Source organism: Electrona antarctica (genome assembly GCF_951216825.1).
Source record: "Electrona antarctica genome assembly, chromosome: 11".
In the NCBI taxonomy this organism is placed as follows: Eukaryota; Metazoa; Chordata; class Actinopteri; order Myctophiformes; family Myctophidae; genus Electrona; species Electrona antarctica.
The window spans coordinates 4,413,928-4,433,139 of NC_136792.1; the positions used below are offsets into that span (position 1 = coordinate 4,413,928).

A 19,212-nucleotide genomic window follows, 5' to 3' on the forward strand; every position below is an offset into this window, starting at 1 on the left:
CTAAAGGTCGTTTAACCCATTTTGGGCGGGAACCCCTTTTGGTGTTAGCATTATGTTATGCTTTAGCTATTGAAAAATAGCAGATCTACAAGCTCATAGCGCGCCACCGAGTGGCGCGCTACGAGCTTGTAGGTCTTTTTTTTTGAAAAATCAAAGAACGACTGACATAGAAACATAGCTTTTTCAGAAAACTGTCAGGATTTAGAAGACATTTTTAGAATCTGATCTCAGGTCAAAATGGGTTAACAGCCGGGTTAATTTTGACAGCAAACTTTGATTTAGCAAAGTTAAAGTCGGGAGTCTTTTGAATAGAATTGTTTAGTTTTAGTCCGATTTTAACCATCTGAAACTCTTTACATTTAGTCTACTTTTAGTTGACTAAGTATAGGATTTTAGAAGACTAAATCTACAGTTGATTTTATTCAAATGTATTTTTGGCAGGGTGAGGCCTTGATGGCATTGTGATTTAGCTAGGTGAGGCCTTGATGGCATTGTGATTTAGCTAGTAGCTAGTCTAATTTATAGACTAGCTACCGAGAATAGTCGATCTACAAGCTCACAAAGCTCACAAGTTCCGGCACCGCACACAACCAAGCATGAAATGACTTGGTTTACTTGACTTAGTTCTACTAGATCTCTTCTCCACCAGTCCTTCCCTAACATTAAACGTTAGGGAAGGACTGGTGGAGAAGAGAAACTCGACTAAAATGTTTCCATTTGTTGGTGAAATTGTCAGTATATTTAGTTTTAGTCATCATAGCTTAACCCATTCTGGGCGGGAACCCCTTTTGGTGTTACCATTATGTTATGCTTTAGCTATTGAAAAATAGCAGGTCTACAAGCTCATAGCGCGCCACCGAGTGGCGCGCTACGAGCTTGTAGGTCTGCTATTTTAGAAAAATCGAAGAACGACTGACATAGAAACATAGCTTTTTCAGAAAACCGGCAGGATGTAGAAGACATTTTTAGAATCTGATCTCGGGTCTAAATGGGTTAAAAAAAAAAGGTAATTTTTCATCACAGTTTTAGTCAACGAAATTAGCACCGTTTTAACAGGGATAATAATGGCATACATGCATACATGCTGCACACACAAGAGGAAGCAGGACTAACTTGCTGGTCATGAAGTTGACCGCCTGGTCACTGATGATGTCGAAGAGGATGGGAGACTCCCCCATGCAGTACTGTCTGAACGCACCGATGCACGTGTTGAGACAGCGCCGCGACGGCTTGTTCTCATGGAAGAGATCTCCACCCAGCAGGATGAAGTCCACCTGCAGACAAGAGAGGCTCAACACTAGTTTCATAGAGCAGTGGTTCATGTCAAGGACCCCCAAATCAACATTTATTAGGCCACGGACCCCCACTTGAAAACATGCCAGTGAGTGACCCCGATAAGGGAGGATTTTTACGGCTCTAGCAGTGATTCCGAAACATATTAATTTCATGGACACCCCAGTTTCACACTCATTATGCTACGGACCCCCGATTTAATAGCATTTCTATCTCTGGTACCCCAATTTATATTGTAAAACCACTGTTAATTTAACTCTGAGAGTGTACAAATGGAACCAAATGGACCCCACTGTGGGAACCACCGTCATAGAGGTACGCTTCTGAAGCTCCCGAAAGAATCATTTATATTCCACATGGAAGTACAGTGGAAGTACAGTGGAAGTACAGTGGAAGTACAGTGGAAGTACGTAAATAGGTTTTCAATGTAACGAGTCCCGGGATGGTCTTTTAGATGAGTCCCACTTCAACGACGTTAGGAGTCATATTTTGCCATTTTTACAAATTGCAGCATTTAACTCCCATTTAATTTGATATGGTTATGATGTGGTTATATTCATGTACAAAACAGAAGAATAAATGATTATTATAACTAAAGCTAGCAAAATAAACTAGAATAAAAAACAGTACAGTAGTACAGTAGTGCATCCCGTGGATGCAGAGGTCGTTGTTATATTGCTTCCCTTAACTATAAAGTGTGTTTTGGGATGCAAAATTCACCCTATTTTAACCCATTTTGACCTGAGATCAGATTCTAAAAATGTCTTCTACATCCTGACAGTTTTCTGAAAAAGCTATGTTTCTATGTCAGTCGTTCTTCGATTTCTCAAAAATAGCAGACCTACAAGCTCGTAGCGCGCCACTCGGTGGCGCGCTATGAGCTCGTAGATCTGCTATTTTTCAATAGCTAAAGCATAACATAATGCTAACACCAAAAGGGGTTCCCGCCCAGAATGGGTTAATCTCTGGAAGTATATACCTGATTTGTTTTGGCACATTGTAGGATCTCTTCCAAAGCGGTGTAACTGTCATTGCCACGGATAGGATCCTTCTCCAGGTAACCAAGATGAATATCTGTGGCGATCAGGATCTTGAAGGTATCCTCATCATCTCTATTAAAATAAACAAAAACGTCCAATTAGACATTTAACCAATCGGGGCGATTACTGCAGTGCAGTTAAGAGATAGCATTAACTAGTAACACATTTACTAGAATAAATCGATCTGATGGCAAATCAAACATAAGTAAGTGACAGTAATTAAAATGTCCCATTTCATTGGAGATAATCGAAAGGTGTAATTAGTAGAAAGCCTTGCCGAGCCATGAGCTCTCTGTCTCTGGTTCCTGTAGCCTGAGTCAGCTTGATGTACAAGCACCCCCTGGACATAAATGGTAAATGGTGCATGTATATAGCACTTTTATCCAAAGAGCTTTATTACATAGATTGTGCATTAAAGTCACACACACACATTCATACACCGATGGTGGAGGAAACCATGCAAGGCACCAACCTGCACATCAGGAGCAATTAGGCCCCAATTAGGCCCTACTTACACACAATAGTCAAAGCAAAGAGATGCAAAGTGTCAGATTTCATGATGGCTACATGTCAATTTGCCATTATGGATATTTTTTTATAAAATAATGATTGCATTTTTAACTATTTTCGAGTGGTTTATTGGGTCTTTTTTTCACCTCTCATACCAAACGTCTTGTAGGCTACACTTGTAATACAAATAAAGTCAATTTATGTCAATAAACAGTCTAGAAAACAAAGCCAAGTGACAACTGTGTAAGTCAACGCACGTGAGCTGTAACTGGCCGCGGCCCTCATCAAGTCACTTTTCGCGCAATGTGGCCCTTGCCCCAAAATTAGTTTGACACCCCTGAATTAGGGGTTCAGAGTCTTGCTCAAGGACACTTTGACACTAACTCTGGGGGAGCCGGAGTTGAACTGGGAGACTAGCGGTTCTCCATCCGGCTGCTCTACCGGCCACTTTACCTCTGAACCGCTGCAGCTAGTGCTGAGCGGGCCAAGCAGGGAGGTACTGGGTCACATTTTAGTCTTTGGTATGGCCGAGACTGGTGGGTACTGGGTCGGGGATCGAACCCCGACCCACCAGTCTCAGGACGGACACTCTAACCACCCCAAGGCCACTGAGCTGGGTCAAAAGGTGTATGCTCATATAATGTTGACAGTTTGTTTGTACCTTTCTTATTTATTTATCCATAATGTATTCATTATACTAACAGTATAACTTCTATACATTTTAATCTATTAGTTGTATCCCTCTACTTAACTCTCCAACTGATCTGAGCTTGCTACTCGATCAACTACTAAGGTCCATCTATTTTCTTTTAAACGATAAGACTTTAATTCAAATAAATCATAACGTCAAACTCACAAGGCTGAGGACATGTTGACTGACAGACAGCTCTGCACAGATGGATACTGGATGTCTCCTGCAAAGATTAATTAGTGTACTGTAAATCTAAATAATGAAGTAAAGTCACACCAAGACACCATGTGCATCAGGCCTGGTTGTGTAAACATAAAAATAAGTACATTAAAAGGTAAAAACACAGGTGGGCGTGGGTCTTATTGATTGAAATATTTAGTAACAGTTTGCAGAATTACAGTACATTTCAAGCACAAACTCAATACAAAGACTGTTAACTGTGAGTGGACGACCCCAATTAAGCATTACACTTGTTTACAAGAGGGTCCACCTTGTTCAATTCATCAAAAACCAAACCATTTACACAATAGTGACCCATGCACAACAGAGAGCGACCGTGCACGTTAGCTTATGCTGTTAGGCTAAAACAAAACAAGCATGCACGTTAGAAAGCCTAGTACTACCGTACGACATCTGACATTATTGGCTACATTAACATGTTATCTTGATTCAGCCCATAAGAAAACACGTGCATTTGCATCATTGTTGGAGCTTGTTATGGATAATAATAATAATGTCAGAGAGAAAGCATTCATTTTACCCACGTTTGCCTCGAAAACACAACAGAGCGTCCCTCGCCCCGCCCACAGTGAAAGTTCCCCCGCGCGAGTCTCTCTCTCTGCAAACGGTGTGCCCGCCCCCTGCAGCAAGGGAACATGGGTGTTGTAGTTTTATCGGAGGAAGGTCTCCGTATGTTAGCACAGTTCGTTCCAGCCCGGAATATTTTAAGTAAAATAATTTAAGTAATACAATAATTTAAGTACAAAGTAAAATTAATATAATCATGTAAAACCATAACTGAAATGAAATAAATAAATATGAAATTAATAAAGAACTACACTTCTGGTTAAACGAAAAATGAGTGCGTTTGCTTCTCATGCTATGAGTTCACGTTCATGCCGGGCGGGCGGAGCAGCGGGGCCCGTGTACAGCCGCTGTAGAACGGCACCCAGCGGGGATGAAACCATTCGTACCCTTTTGGAAAACTCATGCCCGCTGACCGAAACGATACAGTCTGTTTTTGACAGCTACTCGAAACGGTCGCTTTATAGTAGCCAGAATGTGTGTTTTTTTCTTCCCCTCTTTTTGTAATAATACTACCGGTAATAGTAGACACTATACTAATATTAGAACTAAGCTCAGTTCACTAGTATAGCAGCTGCTGAGTTAACGTTATCTGCACTTCAATGGAGACGCTGTCAACACCGCGGAAGGTATACAGTCAGTTATTGTAGTTGTGGACGATTAAGTTGTGTTGTGCTTTCTTTAGAAAAAGGTTACTCGTTATAGAAGTTAAAGCAAACAAAACATGTATCTTTTCTGACCCATTGCTTATTTTATAGTTGCATGTGTACCGTACCGTTGATATCATGCAGTGATGGACTGCACTCATGCCTGTGCACGAAAACAAGAATTAGAAGTAGCCTGTGCATTAACGGTCCACACATACTAGCAAACACACGATAGCCGTAGTAACGTTTCATGTTACTAATACATACTGGTCATTAGACTAAAGTACCTAATTAATGTTGGTTGACTGCTTCCAGTGCTTATGCTATGGTTACAGTTAAATGCTGGTTCAGTTAATGTGCTCGTTCCAGACTCCAGACAGTTAATACGGTAGGCTATGCTGTTGGAACCTGCACAGTAATGTTTTTGTTGGTGCCATTGTACAGTTCAATTAATGTGCTGGTTCCAGACACTTATGATGTTGAATGTGCTGGTTCCAGACAGTTATGATGTTGAATGTGCTGGTTCCAGACAGTTATGAGGTTGAATGTGCTGGTTCCAGACAGTTATGATGTTGAATATGCTGGTTCCAGACAGTTATGATGTTGAATGTACTGGTTCCAGACACTTATGATGTTGAATGTGCTGGTTCCAGACAGTTATGATGTTGAATATGCTGGTTCCAGACAGTTATGATGTTGAATGTGCTGGTTCCAGACACTTATGATGTTGAATCCCCACCGCCCACCCCTTTTCCCCCTCACTGTATATGTTTCTTTTCCCTTTTTACCTCCTTTATGATGAATTCCTGTTCTGTTCTTTGACTATATAGAATTGTCTATTTGTACGTCTCTAAATGTTTTGATGAATTGAACAAGGTGGACCCTCTTGTAAACAAGTGTAATGCTTAATTGGGTCGTCCACTCACAGTTAACAGTCTTTGTATTGAGATTGTGCTTGAAATGTACTGTAATTCTGCAAACTGTTAATACATATTTCAATCAATCAATCAATCAAATGTTCTGGTTCCAGTTCGTAGTCATATGATTCATGATGGTTCGGGTTTCGTGAATTTGTTTTTGACAGTGAGTGGTTTCTATTTATTTATAAATGGGTTACTAGGCCTGTAACCACACACACCCTGTATATACTGCCCTATAGCATCCCTGCAGTTCACAGCATGTGCATGTTATAATAGGCAAACATTCAGCAAAAATAGGTGAACATTCAGCAAAAAATAGCAGATCTACAAGCTCACAACATGCGGGACGTTGCCATGCGTCGTGAGATTGTAGATCTGCTATTTTGGCATACAAAGAAAAAAAGTAGGTGTCCCAAGTAGAGACCCCTGGTCAACAAAGTAATAGTAGGGTTTAAGTGGTTAAACGTTAAACCATAGCCTGGCTTCCAGCCTGATTTTCTGCGTTCCACAGCGAATCAGGCTGGAACCCAGGCTAGTTAACCATTCTGACCTGAGATCAGATTCTAAAAATTTCTTCTACATCCTGACAGTTTTCTGAAAAAGCTATGTTTCTATTGTCGTTCTTCGATCTTTCAAAAATAGCAGACCTACAAGCTCGTAGCGCGCCACCGAGTGGCGCGCTACGAGCTTGTAGATCTGCTATTTTTCAATAGCTAAAGCATAACATAATGCTAACACCAAAAGGGGTTCCCTCCCAAAATGGGTTAAACCACAGCAACCAATATGTTTCACTGGCAGAGTGATCTGCCTTCATGTGCAGTCTTGGTTACAATGTCAACGTGACTGCAAAAACGACTCATACATAGGTGTGTTTTCCCAGCAGGGGCTGCGTCCGGCGCCTCCCAGCGGAGTCGTGTCCGACAGCCTGTCACTGTCATCTTACACAGAATACCCTACACACCGTCCATTCATCAACACGTATCACACACCCCTGCAGACACACACGCATCTCACATCTCGCCTTTCCTCACCCAGCAAGGCCTTCCCAGAGACCAACAGTGCAGGTAAGGTAGAGGTGTAGAGGTGTGTGTGTGTGTGTGTGTGTGTGTGTGTGTGTGTGTGTGTGTGTGTGTGTGTGTGTGTGTGTGTGTGTGTGTGTGTGTGTGTGTGTGTGTGTGTGTGTGTGTGTGTGTGTGTGTGTGTGTGTGTGTGTGTGTGTGTGTGTGTGTGTGTGCACGCGTCAAACATGCAGTCCCCTTCTAGGCTATAGGTATTGAGGTGTATCGGAGCACCATGGTTACAGCATTGGCAATTTGACACATGACACTATCCTGAAGTCTCCGTCCTCATTCTTCTAAAGCTCCCACCCTCGTCCCTCTATTCTATTCTGTCATCCCAGTCCCACCACGTCCAATGTTGTTTTTGCCATTACACCAAAATATGAGTCCTGATGAAGAAACACAGCAGAGATTTTGCAGCATTACCAGTGTGTGCAGACTTTATTTCTTCTTTAACCCATTTTGACCTGAGATCAGATTCTAAAAATGTTTTTTCAAAAATAGCAGACCTACAAGCTCGTAGCGCGCCACTCGGTGATGCACTATGAGCTTGTAGATCTGCTATTTTTCAATAGCTAAAGCCTAACATAATGCTAACACCAAAAGGGGTTCCCACCCAGAATGGATTAATAATGCATAATTGCATTATTATTAAAGAAAATACTCTTGTGCCGAGCAAATACACAGTGTGCGGGTGTCTTCTATTCCTTTCTTTAATACACCAAAATTGCCTTCCCTTAGTTAAGCGTGATTTAAACGTTGTTGCGTGCCATGTACCTGCACATAAAACAGGCCATTTACAACCTCACAATCTTGTAAATCTGCTATGTTTTGATGCGCGATACCAAAGTATAAATAAAAAATCACCCTTGTTGCGTATTTTGAATGTTATGATTACATTCATGGATGCATTGCAGTGTATCATTCTTTGTGTGTGTTTGTACGGTCATGCACATTAACGTGTGCGTAGCCATCTTGTCTGCATTGAGGAACCTCCAGGAGAAAATAAGGAGGCTGGAACTAGAGGATGGCCGAGCCAGGCTGAACCTCCACATGACGGGGGGCGGGGGACCCACATCCCACACAGTCACAGCGCGACAGAGTGAGAAAGTCACCCGGAGACTCTCAGACCCAACCCAGGGAGACACTGGGACAGAAACCACTTACCATTCCAGTTGCAACCAAGGTGATTGTGAGGATAGTATCATTTATTGCAGTTGTTCCCAAAGTGGGGTCCGGGTCCATTTGGTTCCATTTGTACACTCTCAGAGTTAAATTAACAGTGGTTTTACAAAATAAATTGGGGTACCAGAGATAGAAATGCTATTAAATCGGGGGTCCGTAGCATAATGAGTGTGAAACTGGGGGGTCCATGAAATTAATATGTTTCGGAATCACTGCTAGAGCCGTATACAAATCCTCCCTTATCGGGGTCACTGGCATGTTTTCAAATGGGGGTCCGTGGCCTAATAAATGTTGATTTGGGGGTCCTTGACACGAAAAAGTTTGGGAACCACTGATTTATTGAACCTTATTGGCATTTTCCCCCCACTTTATCTTTTTCTGCGGATGTCATTGTGTCTGTTCTGTTCACTGTCCCTCTCGACAGCGTTGATCACCCAGTTAGCTGCTGCAGAGTCTCGCTGTGTGCAGCTGGAGAGACATCTGGAACACATGAGGAGGATGGTGCGTCACGCCAAGGTGGACAGGACCAGCCTGCTCAAACGACAGGTCAGCTAACCCATTTTGACCCGAGATCAGAATCTAAAAATGTCTTCTACATCCTGACAGTTTTCTGAAAAAGCTATGTTTCTATGTCAGTGGTTCTTCGATTTTTCAAAAATAGCAGACCTACAAGCTCGTAGCGCGCCACTCGGTGGCGCGCTATGAGCTTGTAGATCTGCTATTTTTCAATAGCTAAAGCATAACATAATGCTAACACCAAAAGGGGTTCCCGCTCAAAATGGGCTAACACGGGCCATGGAGGCTACAGAGTAGACCATGGAGGCTACAGAGTAGACCATGGAGGCTACAGAGTAGACCATGGAGGCTACAGAGTAGACCATGGAGGCTACAGAGTAGACCATGGAGGCTACAGAGTAGACCCAATGCATATGTGTCTTGATGAGCTGTACAGTAGCTCTGCTCTGTGGTGGTTTTCCCTGATGTCCAGTCTTTTTTTTTGCAGGTTTGGAAATAATGTAACACTGAAAAGTCTGCACACTGGTTTCAGCTCCCAACGGTCATTTTGTGTTACCACAGAAGGTGGCATTTCGAGCCGAAGTGGCTCTTCATCAGGTCACTTCGCTGGTAATGTCACCATAATAAAAAATAAACTTTTGAGCTGGATCAAGAGTGCAGGCTTTGCATTGTTTCCAACATCTGGCTGTCATGTGGTAGCCAAGTAGCCTGGCTAATAAGCCAGACCGAATCAGCCGTTGGCAAAAATAAATTGCCTGCCGGCGGATTACGGTCTGGAGAGGCTCAATTGTACGCCCATTTCCTACACCAGAGAACTGGTGTGGCCAATCGGGACACGGTATGAAATATGGGCGGGCTTTGGTACAGTGACGTTCAATGCTTGAGACCTTTGACTGACAGTAGCTCTAACCAATTGCGTCAAAGAGAAAATGTTTGAACCCGCCCACCGGGAAACAAGATCCATACACAGCATCTCCAGACTCAAATACCACACGACAGTGTGATTTGAGTCTGGCTTATTAGCCAGGCTAGTAGCCAAGTCTATGTATTTTTTTACGTTTGTCTTATTCATGCCCCCCCAAAACAATCAGCATGCCCCCTGTGACGTCATGTGGCAGCCAGTAAATTAATTAATCAATTCACAGTCATTATACTTTCCCTCGCTATCCCTCCTGGCACTAACCTGACTCCGCCAGATGGGGCAGCAGAGAGTACACTGGGTTCCCCCCTCCTGCTCCCATCTGGGAACTCTCAGGCAGACTTGATGCTCCTGCCACCAAACGGCCTGGCCAATCGGCGGCAGCTAGAGGCGGGATCAAGGCAGGAGGGGGGGAACCCAGTGTACTCTCTGCTGCCCCATCTGGCGGAGTCAGGTTATCCTGGCACCCCCTCATGGTACAGTATATGGTAGAGAGATACATTCTGTATTTATAGATAGATAAATTGAAATAAAGGTTTATGAAATGTTGGCCTGCAGGTTTGTGCCAGGTCGGCTGAGCCGCTGCTTGATGCTGTGTCTGAACAAGTCCAGATGGAGAAGCTGGAGAGACTGGAGCAGGAGTATCTTCGTCTGACACGCACACAGAGCATCGCTGAGGTACAGAACCCCCTCTGACACGCACACAGAGCATCGCTGAGGTACAGAACCCCCTCTGACACGCACACAGAGCATCCCTGAGGTACAGAACCCCCTCTGACACGCACACAGAGCATCCCTGAGGTACAGAACCCCCTCTGACACGCACACAGAGCATCCCTGAGGTACAGAACCTCCTCTGACACGCACACAGAGCATCAATGAGGTAGAGCAACTCCTCTGACACGCACACAGAGCATCCCTGAGGTACAGAACCCCCTCTGACACGCACACAGAGCATCCCTGAGGTACAGAAACTCCTCTGACACGCACACAGAGCATCCCTGAGGTACAGAACCTCCTCTGACACGCACACAGAGCATCAATGAGGTAGAGCAACTCCTCTGACACGCACACAGAGCATCCCTGAGGTACAGAACCCCCTCTGACACGCACACAGAGCATCCCTGAGGTACAGAAACTCCTCTGACACGCACACAGAGCATCCCTGAGGTACAGAACCCCCTCTGACACGCACACAGAGCATCCCTGAGGTACAGAACCCCCTCTGACACGCACACAGAGCATCCCTGAGGTACAGAAACTCCTCTGACACGCACACAGAGCATCCCTGAGGTACAGAACCCCCTCTGACACGCACACAGAGCATCCCTGAGGTACAGAACCTCCTCTGACACGCACACAGAGCATCCCTGAGGTACAGACACTCCTCTGACACGCACACAGAGCATCCCTGAGGTATACAGAACCCCCTCTGACACGCACACAGAGCATCCCTGAGGTACAGACACTCCTCTGACACGCACACAGAGCATCCCTGAGGTACAGAACCTCCTCTGACACGCACACAGAGCATCCCTGAGGTACAGAACCCCCTCTGACACGCACACAGAGCATCCCTGAGGTACAGAACCTCCTCTGACACGCACACAGAGCATCCCTGAGGTACAGAACCCCCTCTGACACGCACACAGAGCATCCCTGAGGTACAGAACCCCCTCTGACACGCACACAGAGCATCACTGAGGTACAGAACCTCTCTGACACGCACACAGAGCATCCCTGAGGTACAGAACCTCCTCTGACACGCACACAGAGCATCCCTGAGGTACAGACACTCCTCTGACACGCACACAGAGCATCCCTGAGGTATACAGAAACCTCTCTGACACGCACGCAGAGCATCCCTGAGGTACAGAAACCCCTCTGACACGCACACAGAGCATCCCTGAGGTACAGAACCTCCTCTGACACGCACACAGAGCATCGCTGAGGTACAGAACCTCCTCTGACACGCACACAGAGCATCCCTGAGGTACAGAACCCCCTCTGACACGCACACAGAGCATCCCTGAGGTATACAGAACCCCCTCTGACACGCACACAGAGCATCACTGAGGTACAGAACCTCCTCTGACACGCACACAGAGCATCAATGAGGTACAGAAACCTCTCTGACACGCACACAGAGCATCCCTGAGGTACAGACACTCCTCTGACACGCCCACAGAGCATCCCTGAGGTACAGAACCCCCTCTGACACGCACACAGAGCATCCCTGAGGTACAGAAACCTCTCTGACACGCACACAGAGCATCCCTGAGGTACAGAACCCCCTCTGACACGCACACAGAGCATCCCTGAGGTACAGAACCCCCTCTGACACGCACACAGAGCATCAATGAGGTACAGAATCCCCTCTGACACGCACACAGAGCATCGCTGAGGTACAGAACCTCCTCTGACACGCACACAGAGCATCGCTGAGGTACAGAACCTCCTCTGACACGCACACAGAGCATCCCTGAGGTACAGAACCCCCTCTGACACGCACACAGAGCATCCCTGAGGTACAGAACCCCCTCTGACACGCACACAGAGCATCCCTGAGGTACAGAAACTCCTCTGACACGCACACAGAGCATCCCTGAGGTACAGAACCTCCTCTGACACGCACACAGAGCATCCCTGAGGTACAGAAACTCCTCTGACACGCACACAGAGCATCCCTGAGGTACAGAACCCCCTCTGACACGCACACAGAGCATCCCTGAGGTATAGACACTCCTCTGACACGCACACAGAGCATCCCTGAGGTACAGAACCTCTCTGACACGCACACAGAGCATCCCTGAGGTACAGACACTCCTCTGACACGCACACAGAGCATCCCTGAGGTACAGAACCTCCTCTGACACGCACACAGAGCATCCCTGAGGTATAGACACTCCTCTGACACGCACACAGAGCATCCCTGAGGTACAGAACCCCCTCTGACACGCACACAGAGCATCCCTGAGGTACAGAACCTCCTCTGACACGCACACAGAGCATCCCTGAGGTACAGAACCTCCTCTGACACGCACACAGAGCATCCCTGAGGTATAGACACTCCTCTGACACGCACACAGAGCATCGCTGAGGTACAGAACCCCCTCTGACACGCACACAGAGCATCCCTGAGGTACAGAACCCCCTCTGACACGCACACAGAGCATCGCTGACGTACAGCAACTCCTCTGGTCTATAACAAACTGGATGGGTAGTCTATAGAATAGAACGTAAACATTCACTAAATAGAACATCCATACAGTATATATTTATTCAGACCGTAAGAAAGGTATTTTGTAAAACATTGCACAATGACGATATTAGAATGGAAACCTGATTATTCCTAAACCTAATTTGTCTCCTTTAACATGCCTTGCCCTTACCATGGTTAGTTATCTCGCCAGCTGGCATTGACAAACACTGTTGCAGTCATCATTAGCGTTTAGATACATTGGCTGCTAGTCTACGGCATGGAAAGGGAGATGAAGTGGGACCCTTTCGGCTTTTCTTAAGGCTGAGTTACAGCGGGTGTACCAGTACCAGTGATTTGGTCATGTGCTTGTCTCAGAGAAAGATTTGTGAGATCGAGATAAAGCTACAGGAGGAGGAACATCAAAGAAAACTGGTCCAGGATAAGGCCAAGCAGGTACATGCACGCACACACACACACACACACACACACACAGACATAAACACAGTAAATCCTTTAACATTGTTTCTGTTGTTCTCATTGGTTGTCTGCAGTTACAGACAGGTTTGGAAGCCAATAGGATCTTACTTCAGTCGGTGTCACCCCGGCTGCCTCGGAAGCGGTCCAAAGAGAAGAGGCCCGTTTCAAAAGTAAATGCACTGTCTGGGGAACATGACTGTATAGACCAAGGGTTCTCAACCCGTGGGTCGCAACCCCTCGGAGGGTCGCCAAATTATTTTGGGGGGTCCCCAAATAGTTTTAAAAAAAATAACGTTTTTTTTTTTTTTTTTGCAACTGAATGGCTGGAAAATGGAAATGAAGAGTTTACATATAGTACACATAGTACATGCATACACCTTCCCTAATGATTATATCTGGTTTCAGTATTTATTTATGGTGTATTGTCTCTATTATTAAGGTTATTGTAGCAGTCAATTTATATTGGGGGTGGGGCGGGGGTGGGGCGGGGGTCCCGAGACATTGCCAAAGCATTTCCGGGGGTCCCCGGCCAAAAACGCTGAGAACCCCTGGTATAGACCAAGGAAGTACAATATTATCACATAGGGTTTTTTTCCACTATTGGAAGTAAAGGTCCCTGCACACTGCTGCGTTATTTTGGCTTTTTAGCAGCGTTTTTCCGAAAAACATGTCCAGTCTTCAAGGACCTTTAGTGTAGATCTGCTTGGGCTGAAACCTTCCTTAAATCTGGAAATGACTGATGCCTGGTTTCATCTATTCACTGGAGTGTGAACAGGCTTAATGTTGTCATGTGAAAGCTGTTTGTTTGTCTCTTTGCAGAAGTCTTTACAGCAATCTTCTCACACACAGCCACACTACAGACTGAGCCTCGGAGATGTGCCCTTTGTGACTGGAACGGTATGAGTGCACACACACACACACACACACACACACACACACACACCCCCAACACACATATTGTACATTTTGTAGTTGATAGGCATGTAACGATTCACTCAACTCACGATACGATTCGTATCACGATATGAGGTTCACGATACATTTTTTCACGAAAAATTTCCGTTTTTTTAAATTTTATATAATTTATCTTCCCCCCCTGAGATTTTTTATTTAACTACATTGCAAAAAAGTAGCATTACTTTTGACAGTGCAGAAACATAATTGCCTTCCTTGATGAGTATCAACGACCATCATCACCTGGGCAGACACACACAGCTCCCCTCTACAGTGCTCTACTACTGAAAAGTGACTATCATTTCTCTCCAAAAGCACTTGAATATGATGGAATATGACTAAAGCTCACATTTCACATCACACACTAGCCCCCCCCCACTCGGTGGCGCGCTATGAGCTTGTAGATCTGCTGTTTTTCAATAGCTAAAGCATAACATAATGCTAACCCCAAAATGGGTTAATAATCATAACACATGTTTCTGTTTCCCTGCGTGCCTCCAGTCGGTCGGGTGCAGCCACTCGGTCCGAGCCAACGTCCAGTCGGTTCTGTCCCTGCTGAAGCAGCACCAGCCCCAGCTCTGCAACAGCCGCGTGCTGTCTCACAGGCGGGCCGACGGTCGCAGCCAATCCGACGGCAGCTCCTCGGCGTCCTCCTCCTCCGGCGGTGGCGGCGGTGGCGGTGGTGGGGGGGGGGAGCTTTCAGAGCTCCTGCACGGGCTTCAGGAGGAGCTCCGGCTCATGAGCACGTGAGTTCACATCATAGAGTATAAAGAAGGATAGAGACTGATCTGGCGCGAAGCTCCGCCCTCCCCCGCTATTCATGTCAGTGGAAGTTGCTCAGTGGCGTTTTGAAGCACCCGGAAGGACCGTCTACTTCCGTCTTTTTTTCGATTTGGGCACCAAAATGTGGTGCCCAAAATGCGGAAGTGCAAACGCGCTCAACGTTAAAGCCCAGCTGCACGGGGTTTCCTCGTCATACTTCCACGGGTCCGCCTGCAGTCCCTCCTCTTACCGCTAGGGCCCAGTGCTTCAACGTTGGAGTGCCTCACTGGCCCCTTGGTTCACATGGATTCAACTTCTCACTACGCCACGACTGGTTTCACTTATTTGGATTCCATTAGAAGCCAAACGTGTCTTCTGTGAAAGCATAATGTGCACCGAAAATAGCAGATCTACAGGCTCAGATCTGCTATTTTCGGTCATTAGTTATTTTAACACATTGTGTGCCCACACAACACTTTCAAAATAGTGACCAAGGGTGCCCAATGTTATTTTTGTCATTTTTTGGGGGGGGGGGGGTTTAACCCATTTTGACCTGAGATCAGATTCTACAAATGTCTTCTACATCCTGACAGTTTTCTGAAAAAGCTATGTTTCTATGTCAGTCGTTCTTTGATTTTTCAAAAATAGCAGACCTACAAGCTCGTAGCGCGTCACTCAGGGGCGCGCTATGAGCTTGTAGATCTGCTATTTTTCAATAGCTAAAGCATAACATAATGCTAACACCAAAAGGGGTTCCCGCCCAGAATGGGTTAAGACGTCCACAGACGTCCTGGGCAGTGGGCACCGCATAGCGGTAATTCCCTGGACGTCTGTGGACGTCTTGGACACAGGAAGTGTTAAGATGAAATTAACACAGTATTTGAAGTGATCAAACTAGCAATAGAATACCTGCTAAATAGTTTAGAAGCATCTTCCACAAACATGAATGGTCTCAGAAATGTCATTGATTTCTTCAGCTGGTCGGCCTAAAACTAGCCTCGCGTAGCTAGCCTTCATCTGCAAGTCTGGCCCCTCAAGTGTGGGAGGACTTCACGGCCGAAATGGTGACGGCCAATCAGATTTGTCTAAAGTAAAAAGGTTGTGTTTTCTTAAAATACCACAATTTATATATGCAATCTCATCGGTTTCTGATCCATGATTTGTATAGCCTGTTTGTATATTGATTATTATTGGCATTGTTTTTTAGCCAGTTTGGGAAGTTTGTGACCATGATTCAGTATAATGCAGTATAACGTGTGAATAAATCATAGCATGCATGTAGAGTTGTGCAGTTTTACATTAAAAGTCCCTTCTAATATGACTAAAACAGTTTTAAAAGTCCCTTCTAATATGACTAAAACAGTTTTAAAAGTCCCTTCTAATATGACTAAAACAGTTTTAAAAGTCCCTTCTAATATGACTAAAACAGTTTTAAAAGTCCCTTCTAATATGACTAAAACAGTTTTAAAAGTCCCTTCTAATATGACTAAAACAGTTTTAAAAGTCCCTTCTAATATGACTAAAACAGTTTTAAAAGTCCCTTCTAATATGACTAAAACAGTTTTAAGTTCCGACATCCACATGCTTCTATGTCGCTTGTGTCGCTTTCGTATGTTGGTCTTGAATGCCAGTAAATTATACAGAACTGTGTGTGTGTGTGTGTGTGTGTGTGTGTGTGTGTGTGTGTGTGTGTGTGTGTGTGTGTGTGTGTGTGTGTGTGTGTGTGTGTGTGTGTGTGTGTGTGTGTGTGTGTGTGTGTGTGTGTGTGTGTGTGTGTGTGTGTGTGTGTGCGCGTGCGCGTGTGTGCGTGTGCGTGCAGAGAGCAGGATGAGTTAATGAGGCAGGTTGAAACCAGTGTGTCCGCGCAGGAGAGGAAAGAGCTACACAGAGACCAAGACATGCTGCTGCTGAAGATGGAGAGGAAAGGGGAGCAGATCAACAAGCTCTACAGACATAGAACACAGGTATACATGGAGAGGAAAGGGGAGCAGATCAACAAGCTCTACAGACATAGAACACAGGTATACATGGAGAGGAAAGGGGAGCAGATCAACAAGCTCTACAGGCATAGAACACAGGTATACATGGAGAGGAAAGGGGAGCAGATCAACAAGCTCTACAGACATAGAACACAGGTATACATGGAGAGGAAAGGGGAGCAGATCAACAAGCTCTACAGACATAGAACACAGGTATACATGGAGAGGAAAGGGGAGCAGATCAACAAGCTCTACAGACATAGAACACAGGTATACATGCATGAGGAAAGGGGAGCAGATCAACAAGCTCTACAGACATAGAACACAGGTATACATGGAGAGGAAAGGGGAGCAGATCAACAAGCTCTACAGACATAGAACACAGGTATACATGGAGAGGAAAGGGGAGCAGATCAACAAGCTCTACAGACATAGAACACAGGTATACATGCATGCATTCACACACTAAGATACCTTTTGTTACCTCTTGTATACGATATGATATAGTACGATATGATATAGTACTTTATTGTCAGTTCACACTGAAATTTGTCTTGCGACACAGCAGCCAAGTATGCAGAACACATATACGTACACACATTTGACATAACACAAAGAACAAGACAATTTACATACATGAAGACAAGAGCAATATCCACCGCTTAGATTATCCTGTGGCTACTACGACTCCTGATTACGAGGAGTATCGGGTACAATTCTACAGTTAGACCCATAATGGTTTGGTCTATATGCCGGACATCATTTTTTACATCGATCAATTATGCAGTCGATATGTCACGATTTTTGAGGGGCACCAGCCCCTCCTATATTCATCTATTAGTGTAGATTTTCGTCGTCTTACACAAACATTAAATTCCCATTGACAATGAATGGAGAATTGTTTTTACCCCATCTAAATGTATTAGATTTTTTTATGGGCACTAGCCCCTCCTATGCACAGCTGTGTGTGTGTGTGTGTGTGTGTGTGTGTGTGTGTGTGTGTGTGTGTGTGTGTGTGTGTGTGTGTGTGTGTGTGTGTGTGTGTGTGTGTGTGTGTGTGTGTGTGTGTGTGTGTGTGTGTGTGTGTGTGTGTGTGTGTGTGTGTGTGTGTGTGTGTGTGCGCGCGCAAAATCAAATACGGTGCATCATTACTTGGTTATGTCTTACTTAATTTCCCTGTTTGTCTCACTGTCTGGCTCCATAGATGAAGAAATTGCACAGGGAAGCCAGTGGGAACCGGAGACTGGGCGAGAGGGGCGAGGTGCGGGTGACCACCACGGTGGCCACCAGGGGGCGCTCTGCGGGGGCGGTGAAGGTGGTGGCCCCTCCAGGCGAGAGGAGCAAGAAGAACCTGAGACTGCTGAGAGACATGAGGGCTCTGCAGAGCTCACTACGGACCTGAACCTCGACACAACAAGAGCTCTGCAGAGCTCACTACGGACCTGAACCTCAACACAACTAGAGCTCTGCAGAGCTCACTACGGACCTGAACCTCGACACAACAAGAGCTCTGCAGAGCTCACTACGGACCTGAGCCTCGACACAACAAGAGCTCTGCAGAGCTCACTACGGACCTGAACCTCAACACAACTAGAGCTCTGCAGAGCTCACTACGGACCTGAACCTCAACACAACTAGAGCTCTGCAGAGCTCACTATACGGACCTGAACCTCAACACAACTAGAGCTCTGCAGAGCTCACTACGGACCTGAACCTCAACGCAACAAGAGCTCTACAGAGCTCACTACGGACCTGAACCTCAACACAACTAGAGCTCTGCAGAGCTCACTACGGACCTGAACCTCAACGCAACAAGAGCTCTGCAGAGCTCACTATGGACCTGAACCTCAACACAACAAGAGCTCTGCAGAGCTCACTATGGACCTGAACCTCAACACAACAAGAGCTCTGCAGAGCTCACTATACGGACCTGAACCTCAACACAACAAGAGCTCTGCAGAGCTCACTACGGACCTCAACACCAACACAACAAGAGCTCTGCAGAGCTCACTACGGACCTGAACCTCAACACAACAAGAGCTCTGCAGAGCTCACTACGGACCTGAACCTCAACGCAACAAGAGCTCTGCAGAGCTCACTATACGGACCTGAACCTCAACACAACAAGAGCTCTGCAGAGCTCACTACGGACCTGAACCTCAACACAACAACAAGAGCTCTGCAGAGCTCACTACGGACCTGAACCTCAACACAACAAGAGCTCTGCAGAGCTCACTATACGGACCTGAACCTCA

The 19,212-nt window shown here is 45.6% G+C and overlaps 2 protein-coding genes across 9 annotated transcripts in view; one reads left to right on the top strand and one right to left on the bottom strand.

The window, feature by feature from the left end:
* The window catches only part of mre11a (MRE11 homolog A, double strand break repair nuclease), a 35,569-nt gene extending 31,182 nt beyond the window's left edge, over window positions 1-4,387 (bottom strand). Inside the window, exons 1-4 of one of the 4 annotated variants that reach the window (XM_079514806.1) lie at window positions 4,299-4,387; window positions 3,700-3,757; window positions 2,273-2,405; window positions 1,114-1,274 (exon numbers count right to left, since the gene is read on the bottom strand). In XM_079514806.1, coding sequence (XP_079370932.1) covers window positions 1,114-1,274; window positions 2,273-2,405; window positions 3,700-3,713 — 308 coding nt within the window. In that variant the 5' untranslated portion in view covers window positions 3,714-3,757; window positions 4,299-4,387. Of the gene's footprint in view, window positions 1-1,113; window positions 1,275-2,272; window positions 2,406-3,699; window positions 3,758-4,157; window positions 4,253-4,294 lie in introns of those variants that run through there. The other 3 variants (XM_079514807.1, XM_079514808.1, XM_079514805.1) reach the window with 3 other exon arrangements.
* Window positions 4,388-4,790: 403 nt separating this feature from the next.
* On the top strand, window positions 4,791-18,841 carry cep57 (centrosomal protein 57). 5 transcript variants are annotated; one of them, XM_079514709.1, is made up of 12 exons: window positions 4,791-4,967; window positions 5,301-5,373; window positions 6,789-6,969; window positions 7,934-8,149; window positions 8,573-8,694; window positions 10,142-10,261; window positions 13,161-13,238; window positions 13,337-13,432; window positions 14,082-14,159; window positions 14,718-14,962; window positions 16,798-16,942; window positions 18,162-18,841. In XM_079514709.1, the coding sequence occupies exons 4-12, from the start codon at window positions 8,017-8,019 to the stop codon at window positions 18,357-18,359; spliced, it is 1,215 nt and encodes a 404-aa protein (XP_079370835.1). In that variant the 5' UTR covers window positions 4,791-4,967; window positions 5,301-5,373; window positions 6,789-6,969; window positions 7,934-8,016; the 3' UTR covers window positions 18,360-18,841. The 5 variants fall into 5 exon arrangements, with proteins under 5 accessions (XP_079370835.1, XP_079370831.1, XP_079370833.1 ...); XM_079514705.1 differs by lacking the exon at window positions 5,301-5,373 and having other exon boundaries at window positions 6,786-6,969; XM_079514707.1 differs by lacking the exon at window positions 5,301-5,373 and having other exon boundaries at window positions 6,786-6,969; window positions 14,112-14,159.
* The last annotated feature ends 371 nt before the right edge of the window (window positions 18,842-19,212 follow it).